This window comes from Coregonus clupeaformis, unplaced genomic scaffold, assembly GCF_020615455.1.
Source record: "Coregonus clupeaformis isolate EN_2021a unplaced genomic scaffold, ASM2061545v1 scaf0487, whole genome shotgun sequence".
NCBI lineage: Eukaryota > Metazoa > Chordata > Actinopteri > Salmoniformes > Salmonidae > Coregonus > Coregonus clupeaformis.
The window spans coordinates 51,752-72,444 of NW_025533942.1; the positions used below are offsets into that span (position 1 = coordinate 51,752).

Here is a 20,693-nt window from a genome sequence, read left to right on the forward strand (position 1 = left end):
GGATGGGGGCCTTGCACCCTCTGGACCACTGGACCACCGCTCAGCCATTCTCACGTACTTTGGATGGGGGCCTTGCACCCCCTCTGGACCACTGGACCACCGCTCAGCCATTCTCGTACTTTGGATGGGGGCCTTGCACCCCTCTGGACCACTGGACCACCGCTCAGCCATTCTCACGTACTTTGGATGGGGGGCCTTGCACCCCTCTGGACCACTGGACCACCGCTCAGCCATTCTCACGTACTTTGGATGGGGGCCTTGCACCCCTCTGGACCACTGGACCACCGCTCAGCCATTCTCACGTACTTTGGATGGGGGGCCTTGCACCCCTCTGGACCACTGGACCACCGCTCAGCCATTCTCACGTACTTTGGATGGGGGCCTTGCACCCCTCTGGACCACTGGACCACCGCTCAGCCATTCTCACGTACTTTGGATGGGGGGCCTTGCACCCCTCTGGACCACTGGACCACCGCTCAGCCATTCTCACATACTTTGGATGGGGGGCCTTGCACCCCTCTGGACCACTGGACCACCGCTCAGCCATTCTCACGTACTTTGGATGGGGGCCTTGCACCCCTCTGGACCACTGGACCACCGCTTCAGCCATTCTCACGTACTTTGGATGGGGGCCTTGCACCCTCTGGACCACTGGACCACCGCTCAGCCATTCTCACTTACTTTGGATGGGGGCCTTGCACCCTCTGGACCACTGGACCACCGCTCAGCCATTCTCACGTACTTTGGATGGGGGGCCTTGCACCCCTCTGGACCACTGGACCACCGCTCAGCCATTCTCACGTACTTTGGATGGGGGGCCTTGCACCCCTCTGGACCACTGGACCACCGCTCAGCCATTCTCACGTACTTTGGATGGGGGGCCTTGCACCCCTCTGGACCACTGGACCACCGCTCAGCCATTCTCACGTACTTTACATGACGCCCCTGGGCACATCCAATAAAAATCACTCATTACTGTCACTGCCAGGTGCGGAAAAGGTGCATTTGGCGCATGCGCACTTAGTAAAAAACAATAAATATATAATTTCCAGACAATATTTTTTTGGGTTGCTTGTACATATTTATTTAGACCTTTTTTGGAAGTATATACCAGGCGTTACGGCATTAAATAAAGGTAGTTGCACAACGAAACTCCATATTTGGTGACTAACCAACGTATTTTTACATTATAGTGCTTGCAGAGCTGTCTAATGGGGAAATGCATGCTAGCTAACTGGGCTAGAGAGGAGAGTCATCATATTCATCATGCTAGCTAGCTAACTGGGTTAGAGAGGAGAGTCATCATATTCATCATGCTAGCTAACTGGGTTAGAGAGGAGAGTCATCATATTCATCATGCTAGCTAGCTAACTGGGCTAGAGAGGAGAGTCATCATATTCATCATGCTAGCTAACTGTTCTAGAGAGGAGAGTCATCATATTCATCATTCATCATCACTTTTTTTTTTGATTTTTGTTTTGTTTTACCCCATATGTAACTCTGTGTTGTTGTTTTTATCGCACTGCTATGCTTTATCTTGGCCAGGTCGCAGTTGTAAATGAGAACTTGTTCTCAACTGGTTTACCTGGTTAAATAAAGGTGAAATAAAAAATAAAATAAAAAAAATGCTAGCTAGCTAACTGGTCTAGAGAGGAGAGTCATCATATTCATCATGCTAGCTAGCTAACTGGGCTAGAGAGGAGAGTCATCATATTCATCATGCTAGCTAGCTAACTGGGCTAGAGAGGAGAGTCATCATATTCATCATGCTAGCTAGCTAACTGGGCTAGAGAGGAGAGTCATCATATTCATCATGCTAGCTAACTGGTCTAGAGAGGAGAGTCATCATATTCATCATGCTAGCTAGCTAACTGGGCTAGAGAGGAGAGTCATCATATTCATCATGCTAGCTAGCTAACTGGGCTAGAGAGGAGAGTCATCATATTCATCATGCTAGCTAACTGGTCTAGAGAGGAGAGTCATCATATTCATCATGCTAGCTAGCTAACTGGGCTAGAGAGGAGAGTCATCATATTCATCATGCTAGCTAACTGGGCTAGAGAGGAGAGTCATCCTATTCATCATGCTAGCTAGCTAACTGGTCTAGAGAGGAGAGTCATCATATTCATCATGCTAGCTAGCTAACTGGTCTAGAGAGGAGAGTCATCATATTCATCATGCTAGCTAGCTAACTGGTCTAGAGAGGAGAGTCATCATATTCATCATGCTAGCTAGCTAACTGGTCTAGAGAGGAGAGTCATCATATTCATCATGCTAGCTAGCTAACTGGTCTAGAGAGGAGATTCATCATATTCATCATGCTAGCTAGCTAACTGGGCTAGAGAGGAGAGTCATCATATTCATCATGCTAGCTAGCTAACTGGGCTAGAGAGGAGAGTTGTCATATTCATCATGCTAGCTAGCTAACTGGGCTAGAGAGGAGAGTCATCATATTCATCATGCTAGCTAGCTAACTGGTCTAGAGAGGAGAGTCATCATATTCATCATGCTAGCTAGCTAACTGGTCTAGAGAGGAGAGTCATCATATTCATCATGCTAGCTAGCTAACTGGTCTAGAGAGGAGATTCATCATATTCATCATGCTAGCTAGCTAACTGGGCTAGAGAGGAGAGTCATCATATTCATCATGCTAGCTAGCTAACTGGGCTAGAGAGGAGAGTTGTCATATTCATCGGCTGCAGTCCAAACACTTTCATTTTACCCCCTCAGCCCTTGCGCTAGCCACTTTCCCTCGGGGTAATCCCTGTCGAAACCGGATGCAGTTTGATTGCCATCTTAAGTGGAGGTCCAATTCACAAATGTTGCCCCCTCGGCCCTCGATTTAGCTCGAGGGAGCGAGTGAAGAACTTTGATCACTTGTGGGGTTGATATGACCCACAATTCAATGCAAACTGTAGTCACGTGTCAAACTCCAGTGGCTGCGAAATGTCAAATGTAATCAACATGGCTGCATTTTTGGTATGTGAGGCAAAATTATGATGCTATCTTGCTAAAAGATATATTTATATATATATATAGAGGACATTGATTTTAGCGTTGGCAAATGGGAATTATGCTCAAATTGGCTTAGTCTCCTAGTGAGGTGCCTGTAAAACATAACTAGCTTCATAAACATATTTTTGGGAATTCTGAAATGGTCACTTATTCCAATACAAACTATAAAACTAGCTAGCCAGTTATGGGTAACTGTATCTAGCTACCTGACAGGAGTGCTAGCTAGCTATGTTAGCTTGCTAGGTACATTAATAGTTTTAGGTTGGTTGTTTTTAAACTCAACTTCAACATTTCCACCAAGGACTTTGCCACTCAGATCATCATCACTCCCTCGTTTGGGCGAGGGACATTTAAGGTACACTCGGATGTGACGATGTAAAACGTAATTCAAGGGCTGAAGGTTTAGGGCCGATGACTGTTTACTTTGCTTTAACTGCAGCCAAAGTCTACTCTGCCCAGATACTGGTTCAGGGTTACGTTACTTAATCAAAGTAGGCTGAACAAGATGTTTATCAAAAATGTTTAGCCATGCACCCAACATACAGTACTATCTGTTTTGTAATAGTCATTAAGGCAACTGAATCTAGCTTTCTCCTCTCTCCCTTTCTATCTCTTCGTCTCCCTCTCTCCATCTTTCCCTCCCCCCTCTCTCTCTCCAGGCGCGGTATCCAGGCAGAGCCTCTGTTTGTGGGTCACTGCAGACATGAGTATCAGGGTATCTGAAACATGGCTGGCTGTGTGTCACTGCAGACTAATCAGGGTTCTAAATGAACTTTTCTTCATTGGTAGCACTGGTGCTCCTAACTTCAGAAAGTAAGGAGTACAAGACAAAATTTAGGAGCACCAGATTATAGTTTTTTTTTTTTTTACTGCAAATGACTGTCCTATCATTCTTAATTGTCATCAGTTGTTACCTTGATGATGTAGAACACATCACTAGAGAGTGGGCCAGACATTTAAATAAAAACAACTTTTAATAATTGTATTCGAAAGTGCAACAGCAAACACATTTATATAGGTAATTAAAACAACCCTTATTTTATTTAAAAGTACAACTGCAAAACTGTTATTCATTACTGCATTCAGCTAACAGACAATAATAATAATAGTAATAATAATAATTATGTTGTAACAAGGCAACATGCTGACTATCAACTGATACGTGGATAATGATATTCATGTTCAGTTTCCTCTCACAATAACTAATCCATTTTTTAAAATCTATGATCTAGATAATAAATCAACGTTCTTTTAGGTTTAGGGTAGGGACGTCCCAAGGATCCCAGATAGCATGAACCTTCTTCCTGATAGTGTCCGCGATGGTGCCAATAATGTTTGCACAGGACACCACCTAGTGGTGTTGCTGTAGTTAGTAGACCTAGTGGTGTTGCTGTAGTTAGTAGACCTAGTGGTGTTGCTGTAGTTAGTAGACCTAGTGGTGTTGCTCCAGCCCCTGTAGTTAGTAGACCTAGTGGTGTTGCTGCAGCCCCTGTAGTTAGTAGACCTAGTGGTGTTGCTGCAGCCCCTGTAGTTAGTAGACCTAGTGGTGTTGCTCCAGCCCCTGTAGTTAGTAGACCTAGTGGTGTTGCTCCAGCCCCTGTAGTTAGTAGACCTAGTGGTGTTGCTGCAGCCCCTGTAGTTAGTAGACCTAGTGGTGTTGCTGTAGTTAGTAGACCTAGTGGTGTTGCTCCAGCCCCTGTAGTTAGTAGACCTAGTGGTGTTGCTGTAGTTAGTAGACCTAGTGGTGTTGCTGTAGTTAGTAGACCTAGTGGTGTTGCTGTAGTTAGTAGACCTAGTGGTGTTGCTCCAGCCCCTGTAGTTAGTAGACCTAGTGGTGTTGCTGTAGTTAGTAGACCTAGTGGTGTTGCTCCAGCCCCTGTAGTTAGTAGACCTAGTGGTGTTGCTGTAGTTAGTAGACCTAGTGGTGTTGCTGTAGTTAGTAGACCTAGTGGTGTTGCTCCAGCCCCTGTAGTTAGTAGACCTAGTGGTGTTGCTGTAGTTAGTAGACCTAGTGGTGTTGCTGCAGCCCCTGTAGTTAGTAGACCTAGTGGTGTTGCTGTAGTTAGTAGACCTAGTGGTGTTGCTGTAGTTAGTAGACCTAGTGGTGTTGCTGTAGTTAGTAGACCTAGTGGTGTTGCTCCAGCCCCTGTAGTTAGTAGACCTAGTGGTGTTGCTGTAGTTAGTAGACCTAGTGGTGTTGCTCCAGCCCCTGTAGCTAGTAGACCTAGTGGTGTTGCTGTAGTTAGTAGACCTAGTGGTGTTGCTCCAGCCCCTGTAGTTAGTAGACCTAGTGGTGTTGCTCCAGCCCCTGTAGTTAGTAGACCTATTGGTGTTGCTCCAGCCCCTGTAGTTAGTAGACCTAGTGGTGTTGCTCCAGCCCCTGTAGTTAGTAGACCTAGTGGTGTTGCTCCAGCCCCTGTAGTTAGTAGACCTAGTGGTGTTTCTCCAGCCCCTGTAGTTAGTAGACCTAGTGGTGTTGCTGCAGCCCCTGTAGTTGGTAGACCTAGTGGTGTTGCTCCAGCCCCTGTAGTTAGTAGACCTAGTGGTGTTGCTCCAGCCCCTGTAGTTAGTAGACCTAGTGGTGTTGCTCCAGCCCCTGTAGTTAGTAGACCTAGTGGTGTTGCTGCAGCCCCTGTAGTTAGTAGACCTAGTGGTGTTGCTCCAGCCCCTGTAGTTCGTAGACCTAGTGGTGTTGCTGCAGCCCCTGTAGTTAGTAGACATAGTGGTGTTGCTCCAGCCCCTGTAGTTAGTAGACCTAGTGGTGTTGCTCCAGCCCCTGTAGTTAGTAGACCTAGTGGTGTTGCTCCAGCCCCTGTAGTTAGTAGACCTAGTGGTGTTGCTCCAGCCCCTGTAGTTAGTAGACCTAGTGGTGTTGCTCCAGCCCCTGTAGTTAGTAGACCTAGTGGTGTTGCTCCAGCCCCTGTAGTTAGTAGACCTAGTGGTGTTGCTCCAGCCCCTGTAGTTAGTAGACCTAGTGGTGTTGCTCCAGCCCCTGTAGTTAGTAGACCTAGTGGTGTTGCTCCAGCCCCTGTAGTTAGTAGACCTAGTGGTGTTGCTCCAGCCCCTGTAGTTAGTAGACCTAGTGGTGTTGCTCCAGCCCCTGTAGTTAGTAGACCTAGTGGTGTTGCTCCAGCCCCTGTAGTTAGTAGACCTAGTGGTGTTGCTGCATCCCCTGTAGTTAGTAGACCTAGTGGTGTTGCTCCAGCCCCTGTAGTTAGTAGACCTAGTGGTGTTGCTCCAGCCCCTATAGTTAGTAGACCTAGTGGTGTTGCTCCAGCCCCTGTAGTTAGTAGACCTAGTGGTGTTGCTGTAGTTAGTAGACCTAGTGGTGTTGCTCCAGCCCCTGTAGTTAGTAGACCTAGTGGTGTTGCTGTAGTTAGTAGACCTAGTGGTGTTGCTGCAGCCCCTGTAGTTAGTAGACCTAGTGGTGTTGCTCCAGCCCCTGTAGTTAGTAGACCTAGTGGTGTTGCTGCAGCCCCTGTAGTTAGTAGACCCAGTGGTGTTGCTGCAGCCCCTGTAGTTAGTAGACCTAGTGGTGTTGCTCCAGCCCCTGTAGCTAGTAGACCTAGTGGTGTTGCTCCAGCCCCTGTAGTTAGTAGACCTAGTGGTGTTGCTCCAGCCCCTGTAGTTAGTAGACCTAGTGGTGTTGCTCCAGCCCCTGTAGTTAGTAGACCTAGTGGTGTTGCTGTAGTTAGTAGACCTAGTGGTGTTGCTGCAGCCCCTGTAGTTAGTAGACCTAGTGGTGTTGCTCCAGCCCCTGTAGTTAGTAGACCTAGTGGTGTTGCTCCAGCCCCTGTAGCTAGTAGACCTAGTGGTGTTGCTCCAGCCCCTGTAGTTAGTAGACCTAGTGGTGTTGCTCCAGCCCCTGTAGTTAGTAGACCTAGTGGTGTTGCTCCAGCCCCTGTAGTTAGTAGACCTAGTGGTGTTGCTCCAGCCCCTGTAGTTAGTAGACCTAGTGGTGTTGCTCCAGCCCCTGTAGCTAGTAGACCTAGTGGTGTTGCTCCAGCCCCTGTAGTTAGTAGACCTAGTGGTGTTGCTGCAGCCCCTGTAGTTAGTAGACCTAGTGGTGTTGCTCCAGCCCCTGTAGTTAGTAGACCTAGTGGTGTTGCTCCAGCCCCTGTAGCTAGTAGACCTAGTGGTGTTGCTCCAGCCCCTGTAGTTAGTAGACCTAGTGGTGTTGCTCCAGCCCCTGTAGTTAGTAGACCTAGTGGTGTTGCTCCAGCCCCTGTAGTTAGTAGACCTAGTGGTGTTGTTCCAGCCCCTGTAGTTAGTAGACCTAGTGGTGTTGCTCCAGCCCCTGTAGTTAGTAGACCTAGTGGTGTTGCTCCAGCCCCTGTAGTTAGTAGACCTAGTGGTGTTGCTCCAGCCCCTGTAGTTAGTAGACCTAGTGGTGTTGCTCCAGCCCCTGTAGTTAGTAGACCTAGTGGTGTTGCTCCAGCCCCTGTAGTTAGTAGACCTAGTGGTGTTGCTCCAGCCCCTGTAGTTAGTAGACCTAGTGGTGTTGCTCCAGCCCCTGTAGTTAGTAGACCTAGTGGTGTTGCTCCAGCCCCTGTAGTTAGTAGACCTAGTGGTGTTGCTCCAGCCCCTGTAGTTAGTAGACCTAGTGGTGTTGCTCCAGCCCCTGTAGTTAGTAGACCTAGTGGTGTTGCTGCAGCCCTGTAGTTAGTAGACCTAGTGGTGTTGCTGCAGCCCCTGTAGTTAGTAGACCTAGTGGTGTTGCTCCAGCCCCTGTAGCTAGTAGACCTAGTGGTGTTGCTGTAGTTAGTAGACCTAGTGGTGTTGCTGCAGCCCCTGTAGTTAGTAGACCTAGTGGTGTTGCTCCAGCCCCTGTAGTTAGTAGACCTAGTGGTGTTGCTCCAGCCCCTGTAGTTAGTAGACCTAGTGGTGTTGCTCCAGCCCCTGTAGTTAGTAGACCTAGTGGTGTTGCTCCAGCCCCTGTAGTTAGTAGACCTAGTGGTGTTGCTCCAGCCCCTGTAGTTAGTAGACCTAGTGGTGTTGCTGTAGTTAGTAGACCTAGTGGTGTTGCTGCAGCCCCTGTAGTTAGTAGACCTAGTGGTGTTGCTGCAGCCCCTGTAGTTAGTAGACCTAGTGGTGTTGCTCCAGCCCCTGTAGCTAGTAGACCTAGTGGTGTTGCTGTAGTTAGTAGACCTAGTGGTGTTGCTCCAGCCCCTGTAGTTAGTAGACCTAGTGGTGTTGCTCCAGCCCCTGTAGTTAGTAGACCTAGTGGTGTTGCTGCAGCCCCTGTAGTTAGTAGACCTAGTGGTGTTGCTCCAGCCCCTGTAGCTAGTACGTCTGGTAGTTAGTAGACATAGTAATGTTGCTGCAGCCCCTGCCCCGATGCACTTGTGTCGTCACTTTATGTGCTTTTGTGTGAAGTTATGTTTTAGCAAGACTGGTGTTTTAGGTTGCTGGACCCAGTGGCAAAAAAGGTATTCGCTGCTGCTATTGTTCCACACTTTCGACAGTACTCACAGAACATTGTGCTGCTAGTTTTGTCCCTCCTTAGCCACTTGAATTTGCAAAGCCACCCCTCTCGAAACGTACTGCTTTCACACAGGATTTACAGTGCTATCCCTGTAAAACAAATTGGGCAACGTTTATATGACCCCCTATCAAACAGGCCCATTTTACAGCATTCTTTCCTGCAGACACCTTTTATACCTCCTGTGTGCATGCCCGCATGCCGGGGAAGAGTAGTAGTAGTGGTGTGCAGATGTGGGTGGGCGTCTATTTTAAGAAATTAATTGAGAATATACACCATCAAAAATAAATCCATTATTAATTTGTTTAGGCAGGTCCTAAGAAACATTCTAACACTAATACAAAATAAAGATACTAGTCGCACAGCAAAATGTTTTGTCACATGTGCTTTAGAGCCCTGGTACCAGGGTATCTGAAACATGGCTGGTTGAGTACCAGGGTATCTGAAACATGGCTGGTTGAGTACCAGGGTATCTGAAACATTGGCTGGTTGAGTACCAGGGTATCTGAAACACGGCTGGTTGAGTACCAGGGTATCTGAAACATGGCTGGTTGAGTACCAGGGTATCTGAAACATGGCTGGTTGAGTACCAGGGTATCTGAAACATGGCTGGTTGAGTACCAGGGTATCTGAAACATGGCTGGTTGAGTACCAGGGTATCTGAAACATGGCTGGTTGAGGACCAGGGTATCTGAAACATGGCTGGTTGAGTACCAGGGTATCTGAAACATGGCTGGTTGAGTACCAGGGTATCTGAAACATGGCTGGTTGAGTACCAGGGTATCTGAAACATGGCTGGTTGAGTACCAGGGTATCTGAAACATGGCTGGTTGAGGACCAGGGTATCTGAAACATGGCTGGTTGAGTACCAGGGTATCTGAAACATGGCTAGTTGAGTACCAGGGTATGTGAAGCATTGGCTGGTTGAGTACCAGGGTATATGAAGCATTGGCTGGTTGAGTACCAGGGTATATGAAGCATTGGCTGGTTGAGTACCAGGGTATCTGAAACATGGCTAGTTGAATACCAGGGTATCTGAAGCATTGGCTGGTTGAGTACCAGGGTATATGAAACATGGCTGGTTGAATACCAGGGTAGCTGGTTGTGTATGAAGGGGGTGTGAGGAGAGAACTGCATTATGGGACATTTAGGACAATAGAAATGACAACATGTTACGTCTCAGGGAAAGATAAAGTCGAAAGAAACGCACGTCTATTTAGGCGAGGTGCCGGCTGGCGGCGTAAAACACTTGGAAAAGAACAGGAGAGCCGCACACTCTAGGAGCTCAGATGCAATAATTTAATATCCTAATAACCAACGTTTGGACAGACAAGCTGTCTTCATCAGGGTAACAAATGAAGCAGCACCAGACATTTTCATGCTACATGCATATACATATAATAAGAGTGAAGATTTTCCATTATTACTGATTTAGGTTGCACATTAAACATTTTTATTTGATGTCTGCCTCTACACTTCTGCTGTGACTGAATCTGTAGCCACTACTCTGCCTTTATACTGTGTACAAGTGTAAAGTAAAAAACTGTATAATTTTAATGCAATCTAATTCATTCAAATAAAATGAAATCTTAAAAGGGTGATGGTGTATTTTTTATATATACATAATAGTTAATTTCATTATTTTGTTTGTGTTAGTTAAACAGTCAGTATTTCCTGGGTTCACTTTACGATCACTTTATTATCAATCAAAATTATTCCTCAATTCAACAGTCTGACAGTATATATTCAGTATACATTCTTCATACAACATACAGTACCAGTCAAAAGTTTGGACACACCTACTCATTCCAGAGTTTTTCTTTATTTTTCTTATTTTCTACATTGTAGAATAATAGTGAAGACATCAAAACTATGAAATAACACATATGGAATCATGTAGTAACCAAAAAAGTGTTAACAAATCAAAATATATTTTATGTTTGAGATTCTTCAAATAGCCACCCTTTGCCTTGATAACAGCTTTTGCACACTCACATTTTGTGCACAAATTTGTTTACATCACTGTCAGTTAGCATTTCTCATTTGCCAAGATAATCCATCCACCTGACAGGTGTGGCATTTCAATAAGCTTATTAAACAGCATGATCATTACACAGGTGCACCTTATGCTGGGGACAATAAAAGGCCACTCTAAAATATGCAGTTTTGTCACACAACACAATGCTACAGATGTCTCAAGTTGAGGGAGTGTACAATTGGCATGCTAACTGCAGGAATGTCCACCAGAGCTTTTGCCAGAGAATTGAATGTTAATTTCTCTACCAAAAGCCGCCTCCAACGTCGTTTTAGAGAATTTAGCAGTACGTCCAACCGGCCTCAAAACCGCAGACCACGTGTATGGTGTCGTGTGGGCTAGTGGTTTGCTGATGTCAACGATGTGAAAAGAGTGCCCCATGGTGGCAGTGGGGTTATGGTATGAGCAGGCGTAAGCTACGGACAACGAACACAATTGCATTTTATCGATGGCAATTTGAATGCATGGAGATACCATGACGAGATCCTGAAGCCCATTGTCGTGCCATTCATCCTCCACCATCACCTCATGTTTCAGCATGATAATGCACGGCCTCATGTCGCAAGGATCTGTACACAATTCCTGGAAGCTGAAAATGTCCCAGTTCTTCCATGGCCTGCATATTCACCAGACATGTCACCCATTGAGCATGTTTGGGATGCTCTGGATCGACCTGTATGACAGCGTGTTCCAGTTCCCACCAATATCCAGCAACTTCGCACAGCCATTGAAGAGGGGTGGGACAACATTCCACAGGCCACAATCAACAGCCTGATCAACTCTATGAGAAGGAGATGTGTCGCGCTGCATGAGGCAAATGGGGGTCACACCAGATACTGACTGGTTTTCTGATCCACGCCCCTACTTATTTTTTTAAGGTACCTGTGACCAGCAGATGCATATCTGTATTCCCAGTCATGTGATATCCATAGATTAGTGCCTAATGAATGTATTTCAATACTGATTTCCTTATATGAACTGTATCTCAGTAAAATCTTTGAAATTGTTGCATGTTGCATTTGGATTTTTTTGGGGTATAATTATCACCTTAGAAAGCGCTGTCCATTTTGTTGTTAGACTTTGAAACAACATCCAAAGCGACCATGTTTTCCACTCTCAGTTTCAACCTGCTGTTGAACTTCTTTCTTCAAATTGATCATCACAGTGAGGTGAGTTTTAAAAGCATGATACTGTTTTGGAATAAAAGTGTTTGTGATTTTTTATTGCATTTGCATTGATGTCAGAGTGGTTAGAGGGACAATAGTGCCCTGAGTACCTGATGGTAGTTAGGTAGTTGGGTTCTACCAAGGACCAGGCCATCAGGACCAGATGGTAGTTAGGTAGTTGGGTTCTACCAAGGACCAGGCCATCAGGACCAGATGGTAGTTAGGTAGTTGGGTTCTACCAAGGACCAGGTCATCAGGACCAGATGGTAGTTAGGTAGTTGGGTTCTACCAAGGACCAGGTCATCAGGACCAGATGGTAGTTAGGTAGTTGGGTTCTACCAAGGACCAGGTCATCAGGACCAGATGGTAGTTAGGTAGTTGGGTTCTACCAAGGACCAGGCCATCAGGACCAGATGGTAGTTGGGTTCTACCAAGGACCAGGTCATCAGGACCAGATGGTAGTTTGGTAGTTGGGTTCTACCAAGGACCAGGCCATCAGGACCAGATGGTAGTTAGGTAGTTGGGTTCTACCAAGGACCAGGCCATCAGGACCAGATGGTAGTTAGGTAGTTGGGTTCTACCAAGGACCAGGTCATCAGGACCAGATGGTAGTTAGGTAGTTGGGTTCTACCAAGGACCAGGTCATCAGGACCAGATGGTAGTTAGGTAGTTGGGTTCTACCAAGGACCAGGTCATCAGGACCAGATGGTAGTTAGGTAGTTGGGTTCTACCAAGGACCAGGCCATCAGGACCAGATGGTAGTTGGGTTCTACCAAGGACCAGGTCATCAGGACCAGATGGTAGTTAGGTAGTTGGGTTCTACCAAGGACCAGGCCATCAGGACCAGATGGTAGTTGGGTTCTACCAAGGACCAGGTCATCAGGACCAGATGGTAGTTTGGTAGTTGGGTTCTACCAAGGACCAGGCCATCAGGACCAGATGGTAGTTAGGTAGTTGGGTTCTACCAAGGACCAGGCCATCAGGACCAGATGGTAGTTAGGTAGTTGGGTTCTACCAAGGACCAGGTCATCAGGACCAGATGGTAGTTAGGTAGTTGGGTTCTACCAAGGACCAGGTCATCAGGACCAGATGGTAGTTAGGTAGTTGGGTTCTACCAAGGACCAGGCCATCAGGACCAGATGGTAGTTGGGTTCTACCAAGGACCAGGTCATCAGGACCAGATGGTAGTTAGGTAGTTGGGTTCTACCAAGGACCAGGCCATCAGGACCAGATGGTAGTTAGGTAGTTGGGTTCTACCAAGGACCAGGTCATCAGGACCAGATGGTAGTTAGGTAGTTGGGTTCTACCAAGGACCAGGTCATCAGGACCAGATGGTAGTTAGGTAGTTGGGTTCTACCAAGGACCAGGTCATCAGGACCAGATGGTAGTTAGGTAGTTGGGTTCTACCAAGGACCAGGCCATCAGGACCAGATGGTAGTTGGGTTCTACCAAGGACCAGGTCATCAGGACCAGATGGTAGTTAGGTAGTTGGGTTCTACCAAGGACCAGGCCACCAGGACCAGATGGTCGTTAGGTAGTTGGGTTCTACCAAGGACCAGGCCATCAGGACCAGATGGTAGTTAGGTAGTTGGGTTCTACCAAGGACCAGGTAATCAGGACCAGATGGTAGTTAGGTAGTTGGGTTCTACCAAGGACCAGGTCATCAGGACCAGATGGTAGTTAGGTAGTTGGGTTCTACCAAGGACCAGGTCATCAGGACCAGATGGTAGTTAGGTAGTTGGGTTCTACCAAGGACCAGGTCATCAGGACCAGATGGTAGTTAGGTAGTTAGGTTCTACCAAGGACCAGGCCATCAGGACCAGACGGTAGTTGGGTTGTACCAAGGAGCAGGTCATCAGGACCAGATGCTAGTTAGGTAGTTGGGTTCTACCAAGGACCAGGTCATCAGGACCAGATGGTAGTTAGGTAGTTGGGTTCTACCAAGGACCAGGTCATCAGGACCAGATGGTAGTTAGGTAGTTGGGTTCTACCAAGGACCAGGCATTCAGGACCAGACGGTAGTTGGGTTCTACCAAGGAGCAGGTCATCAGGACCAGATTGTAGTTAGGTAGTTGGGTTCTACTGAGGACCAAGTCATCAGGACCAGATGGTAGTTAGGTAGTTGGGTTCTACCGAGGACCAGGTCATCAGGACCAGATGGTAGTTAGGTAGTTGGGTTCTACCAAGGACCAGGTCATCAGGACCAGATGGTAGTTAGGTAGTTGGGTTCTACCAAGGACCAGGTCATCAGGACCAGATGGTAGTTAGGTAGTTGGGTTCTACCAAGGACCAGGTCATCAGGACCAGATGGTAGTTAGGTAGTTGGGTTCTACCAAGGACCAGGCCATCAGGACCAGATGGTAGTTGGGTTCTACCAAGGACCAGGTCATCAGGACCAGATGGTCGTTAGGTAGTTGGGTTCTACCAAGGACCAGGCCATCAGGACCAGATGGTAGTTAGGTAGTTGGGTTCTACCAAGGACAAGGTCATCAGGACCAGATGGTAGTTAGGTAGTTGGGTTCTACCAAGGACCAGGTCATCAGGACCAGATGGTAGTTAGGTAGTTGGGTTCTACCAAGGACCAGGCCATCAGGACCAGATGGTAGTTAGGTACTTGGGTTCTACCAAGGACCAGGTCATCAGGACCAGATGGTAGTTAGGTAGTTGGGTTCTACCAAGGACCAGGTCATCAGGACCAGATGGTAGTTAGGTAGTTGGGTTCTACCAAGGACCAGGTCATCAGGACCAGATGGTAGTTAGGTAGTTGGGTTCTACCAAGGACCAGGTCATCAGGACCAGATGGTAGTTATGTAGTTGGGTTCTACCAAGGACCAGGCCATCAGGACCAGACGGTAGTTGGGTTCTACCAAGGACCAGGTCATCAGGACCAGATGGTAGTTAGGTAGTTGGGTTCTACCAAGGAGCAGGTCATCAGGACCAGATGGTAGTTAGGTAGTTGGGTTCTACCAAGGACCAGGCCATTAGGACCAGATGGTAGTTAGGTAGTTGGGTTCTACCAAGGACCAGGCCATTAGGACCTGATGGTAGTTAGGTAGTTGGGTTCTACCAAGGACCAGGCCATTAGGACCAGATGGTAGTTGGGTTCTACCAAGGACCAGGTCATCAGGACCAGATGGTAGTTAGGTAGTTGGGTTCTACCAAGGACCAGGTCATCAGGACCAGATGGTAGTTAGGTAGTTGGGTTCTACCAAGGACCAGGTCATCAGGACCAGATGGTAGTTAGGTAGTTGGGTTCTACCAAGGACCAGGTCATCAGGACCAGATGGTAGTTAGGTAGTTGGGTTCTACCAAGGACCAGGTCATCAGGTCCCGATGGTAGTTAGGTAGTTGGGATCTACCAAGGACCAGGTCATCAGGACCAGATGGTAGTTAGGTAGTTGGGTTCTACCAAGGACCAGGTCATCAGGACCAGATGGTAGTTAGGTAGTTGGGTTCTACCGAGGACCAGGTCATCAGGACCAGATGGTAGTTAGGTAGTTGGGTTCTACCAAGGACCAGGTCATCAGGACCAGATGGTAGTTAGGTAGTTGGGTTCTACCAAGGACCAGGTCATCAGGACCAGATGGTAGTTAGGTAGTTGGGTTCTACCAAGGACCAGGTCATCAGGACCAGATGGTAGTTAGGTAGTTGGGTTCTACCAAGGACCAGGTCATCAGGACCAGATGGTAGTTAGGTAGTTGGGTTCTACCAAGGACCAGGTCATCAGGACCAGATGGTAGTTAGGTAGTTGGGTTCTACCGAGGACCAGGTCATCAGGACCAGATGGTAGTTAGGTAGTTGGGTTCTACCGAGGACCAGGTCATCAGGACCAGATGGTAGTTAGGTAGTTGGGTTCTACCAAGGACCAGGTCATCAGGACCAGATGGTAGTTAGGTAGTTGGGTTCTACCAAGGACCAGGTCATCAGGACCAGATGGTAGTTAGGTAGTTGGGTTCTACCAAGGACCAGGTCATCAGGACCAGATGGTAGTTAGGTAGTTGGGTTCTACCAAGGACCAGGTCATCAGGACCAGATGGTAGTTAGGTAGTTGGGTTCTACCAAGGACCAGGCCATCAGGACCAGATGGTAGTTAGGTAGTTGGGTTCTACCAAGGACCAGGTCATCAGGACCAGATGGTAGTTAGGTAGTTGGGTTCTACCAAGGACCAGGTCATCAGGACCAGATGGTAGTTAGGTAGTTGGGTTCTACCAAGGACCAGGTCATCAGGACCAGATGGTAGTTAGGTAGTTGGGTTCTACCAGGACCAGGCCATCAGGACCAGATGGTAGTTGGGTTCTACCAAGGACCAGGTCATCAGGACCAGATGGTAGTTGGTAGTTGGGTTCTACCAAGGACCAGGTCATCAGGACCAGATGGTAGTTAGGTAGTTGGGTTCTACCAAGGACCAGGCCATCAGGACCAGATGGTAGTTAGGTAGTTGGGTTCTACCAAGGACCAGGTCATCAGGACCAGATGGTAGTTAGGTAGTTGGGTTCTACCAAGGACCAGGTCATCAGGACCAGATGGTAGTTAGGTAGTTGGGTTCTACCAAGGACCAGGTCATCAGGACCAGATGGTAGTTGGGTTCTACCAAGGACCAGGTCATCAGGACCAGATGGTAGTTAGGTAGTTGGGTTCTACCAAGGACCAGGCCATCAGGACCAGATGGTAGTTAGGTAGTTGGGTTCTACCAAGGACCAGGTCATCAGGACCAGATGGTAGTTAGGTAGTTGGGTTCTACCAAGGACCAGGTCATCAGGACCAGATGGTAGTTAGGTAGTTGGGTTCTACCAAGGACCAGGTCATCAGGACCAGATGGTAGTTAGGTAGTTGGGTTCTACCGAGGACCAGGTCATCAGGACCAGATGGTAGTTAGGTAGTTGGGTTCTACCGAGGACCAGGTCATCAGGACCAGATGGTAGTTAGGTAGTTGGGTTCTACCGAGGACCAGGTCATCAGGACCAGATGGTAGTTAGGTAGTTGGGTTCTACCGAGGACCAGGTCATCAGGACCAGATGGTAGTTAGGTAGTTGGGTTCTACCAAGGACCAGGTCATCAGGACCAGATGGTAGTTAGGTAGTTGGGTTCTACCAAGGACCAGGTCATCAGGACCAGATGGTAGTTAGGTAGTTGGGTTCTACCAAGGACCAGGTCATCAGGACCAGATGGTAGTTAGGTAGTTGGGTTCTACCAAGGACCAGGTCATCAGGACCAGATGGTAGTTAGGTAGTTGGGTTCTACCAAGGACCAGGCCATCAGGACCAGATGGTAGTTAGGTAGTTGGGTTCTACCAAGGACCAGGTCATCAGGACCAGATGGTAGTTAGGTAGTTGGGTTCTACCGAGAACCAGGCCATCAGGACCAGATGGTAGTTAGGTAGTTGGGTTCTACCAAGGACCAGGCCATCAGGACCAGATGGTAGTTGGGTAGTTGGGTTCTACCAACACATGTCCAGAGTGCATAAGAGGAGATTACCTTGACTCGGTGGCCTGGTCCTTGGTGACTCAGCGGCCTGGTCCTTGGTGACTCAGCGGCCTGGTCCTTGGTGACTCAGCGGCCTGGTCCTTGGTGACTCAGCGGCCTGGTCCTTGGTGACTCAGCGGCCTGGTCCTTGGTGACTCAGCGGCCAGCCTCAGATGAATGAGACCGAGGGCAACCCCACTACCACCACCTCGTCTCACTGAAGAACGATGAAGACAAGACTGAGTCTCCTGAGTGGCGCAGTGGTCTAAAGCACTGCATCGCAGTGCTAACTGTGCCACTAGAGATCCTGGTTCGAATCCAGGCTCTGTCGCAGCCGGCCGCGACCGGGAGACTCATGTGCGGCGCACAATTGGCCCAGCGTCGTCCAGGGTAGGGGAGGGAATGGCTGGCAGGGATGTAGCTCAGTTGATAGAGCATGGCGTTTGCAACGCCAGGGTTGTGGGTTCGATTCCCACGGGGGGCCAGTATAAAAAATTAAAAATGTATTCACTAACTGTAAGTCGCTCTGGATAAGAGCGTCTGCTAAATGACTAAAATGTAAATGTAAAGACTGAGGAGTACAAGTACAGGACCATGGTCTAAGAGAGAGGAGACATGAGGGCAGGTGGGTCACCAGAGGGATCCCAGTCTTAGAGAGAGGAGACATGAGGGCAGGTGGGTCACCAGAGGGATCACAGTCTTAGAGAGAGGAGACATGAGGACAGGTGGGTCACCAGGAATCACAGTCTTAGAGAGAGGAGACATGAGGGCAGGTGGGTCACCAGGAATCACAGTCTTAGAGAGAGGAGACATGAGGGCCAGTGTGTGGTCGCAGGGATCACAGTCTTAGAGAGAGGAGACATGAGGCCAGGTGTGTCACCAGAGGGATCACAGTCTTAGAGAGAGGAGACATGAGGGCAGGTGGGTCACCAGAGGGATCACAGTCTTAGAGAGAGGAGACATGAGGGCAGGTGGGTCACCAGAGGGATCACAGTCTTAGAGAGAGGAGACATGAGGGCAGGTGGGTCACCAGAGGGATCACAGTCTTAGAGAGAGGAGACATGAGGGCAGGTGGGTCACCAGAGGGATCACAGTCTTAGAGAGAGGAGACATGAGGGCAGGTGGGTCACCAGGAATCACAGTCTTAGAGAGAGGAGACATGAGGCCAGGTGTGTCACCGGAGGGATCACAGTCTTAGAGAGAGGAGACATGAGGACAGGTGGGTCACCAGAGGGATCCCAGTCTTAGAGAGAGGAGACATGAGGGCAAATGGGTCACCAGAGGGATCCCAGTCTTAGAGAGAGGAGACATGAGGACAGGTGGGTCACCTGAGGGATCACAGACATACTCTCCCTCTACTATAGCAGTCTATGGTGATCGGACTGAGAGGTACGTAAACGCAGACAGCTTGCAGATTCATTCACCATTACATCATCATTTAAAATAAAGTGAATAATATTTGTTTCATGTACTTGTTTGTGCTAAGGAGGTCCAGTAGGGGAATATGAATAGTACTGATGACTGAATTACAATCATGTTGGACTTGAGTGAATATTGTTTACATTTTTAAAATGTTTTGGTATTGCAATACTTTCTGTAACTGGTCTCATGACCTGCTGCTTGCATTTCAATAGTGAAGTTGTTAATGAATTACACAGTTGTCAGAACGTGAGGATGAATCAGGCTAAGATGCTGCAACATCAGTCAACAAGTACAGCACCCGACCTTCCCAAGATCCTCAGATCCCAGCTCTCTGCCATACATCCTCCACCAGCTCCCACCCTTCCAGAGGCCGGCTCTACCCTACACCACCAGGTCACATCCAGAGGCCAGCTCTACCCTACACCACCAGGTCACATCCAGAGGCCAGCTCTACCCTACACCACCAGGTCACATCCAGAGGCCAGCTCTACCCTACACCACCAGGTCACATCCAGAGGCCAGCTCTACCCTACACCACCAGGTCACATCCAGAGGCCAGCTCTACCCTACACCACCAGGTCACATCCAGAGGCCAGCTCTACCCTACTCCACCAGGTCACATCCAGAGGCCAGCTCTACCCTACACCACCAGGTCACATCCAGAGGCCAGCTCTACCCTACACCACCAGATCACATCCAGAGGCCAGCTCTACCCTACTCCACCAGGTCACATCCAGAGGCCAGCTCTACCCTACACCACCAGGTCACATCCAGAGGCCAGTTCTACCCTACACCACCAGGTCACATCCAGAGGCCAGCTCTACCCTACACCACCAGGTCACATCCAGAGGCCAGCTCTACCCTACACCACCAGGTCACATCCAGAGGCCAGTTCTACCCTACACCACCAGATCACATCCAGAGGCCAGCTCTACCCTACTCCACCAGGTCACATCCAGAGGCCAGCTCTACCCTACTCCATCGGTTCCCTTCCAGATAGGCCAGCTACACCCTGCACCATCGGGCCCCATCCAGAGCGGACGGCACCCACCCCACTACCCCCCATGCTAACAGGACAACACACTAATCAGAAGACACCAACAGTCCAGCAAGACAGCTGTGTAGAAGTGGCAGGATGAATAGAGCCAAACCAGATCAGGCCTCTGCTGAACATAATATGCTCAAAAATCTGTTAATTCCTTCTTTGTTATTTTCAGAAATATATTTAGAAATACAACCTATATCATTGAGTTCAGTTTTAGATAAGCTACCCAGCAAAAGGTTAAAGTTAGCTCATATAAATATATGTAGCCTCAGAAACAAAGTTCATGATATTAGTAATTTGCTAATCTTAGATAATATTAATATACAGTCTTAGCCATTTCTGAGACTCACTTAGACAGCAGTAGGAATACAAGGATATATCTATAGAAAAGACAGGAATGTCTACGGGGGAGGTGTTGCTGTATATATTCAGAGCCATATTCCTGTAAAGCTCAGAGAGGCTCTCATGACAAGTGAAGTAGAAGTGCTGTGGTTGCAGGTTCACCTGCCTCATCTGAAGCCTATTCTTTTAGGGTGCTGCTATAGACCACCAAGTGTAGACTGCCACTATCTGGAGAATATGATCTGCTATAGGACAACAAGTGTAGACTGGCACTATCTGGAGAATATGATCTGTTATAGGGCACCAAGTGGAGACTGTCACTATCTGGAGAATATGATCTGCTATAGGACACCAAGTGGAGACTGCCACTATCTGGAGAATATGATCTGTTATAGGGCACCAAGTGGAGACTGTCACTATCTGGAGAATATGATCTGCTATAGGACACCAAGTGGAGACTGCCACTATCTGGAGAATATGATCTGCTATAGGACACCAAGTGGAGACTGCCACTATCTGGAGAATATGATCTGCTATAGACCACCAAGTGGAGACACTCAACCAACTAGAGTGTATATCAATAGTGTTGATCTGTGACCAATGGCTGTAATATGACCCAGGTTATCACTCAACCAACTAGAGTGTATATCAATAGTGTTGATCTGTGACCAATGGCTGTAATATGACCCAGGTTATCACTCAACCAACTAGAGTGTATATCAA

At 48.0% G+C, this 20,693-nt stretch overlaps 1 protein-coding gene across 3 annotated transcripts in view; it reads left to right on the plus strand.

Annotated features, from left to right (window-relative positions):
* The window catches only part of hexa (hexosaminidase A (alpha polypeptide)), an 85,695-nt gene that overhangs the window by 50,176 nt on the left and 14,826 nt on the right, over nt 1-20,693 (plus strand). The window contains exon 14 of one of the 3 annotated variants that reach the window (XM_041836739.2): nt 3,675-4,437. The exons of the other annotated variants lie outside the window; for them this stretch is intronic. Coding sequence (XP_041692673.2) covers nt 3,675-3,738 — 64 coding nt within the window. The 3' untranslated portion in view covers nt 3,739-4,437. Of the gene's footprint in view, nt 1-3,674; nt 4,438-20,693 lie in introns of those variants that run through there. 3 annotated transcript variants of the gene reach the window in all.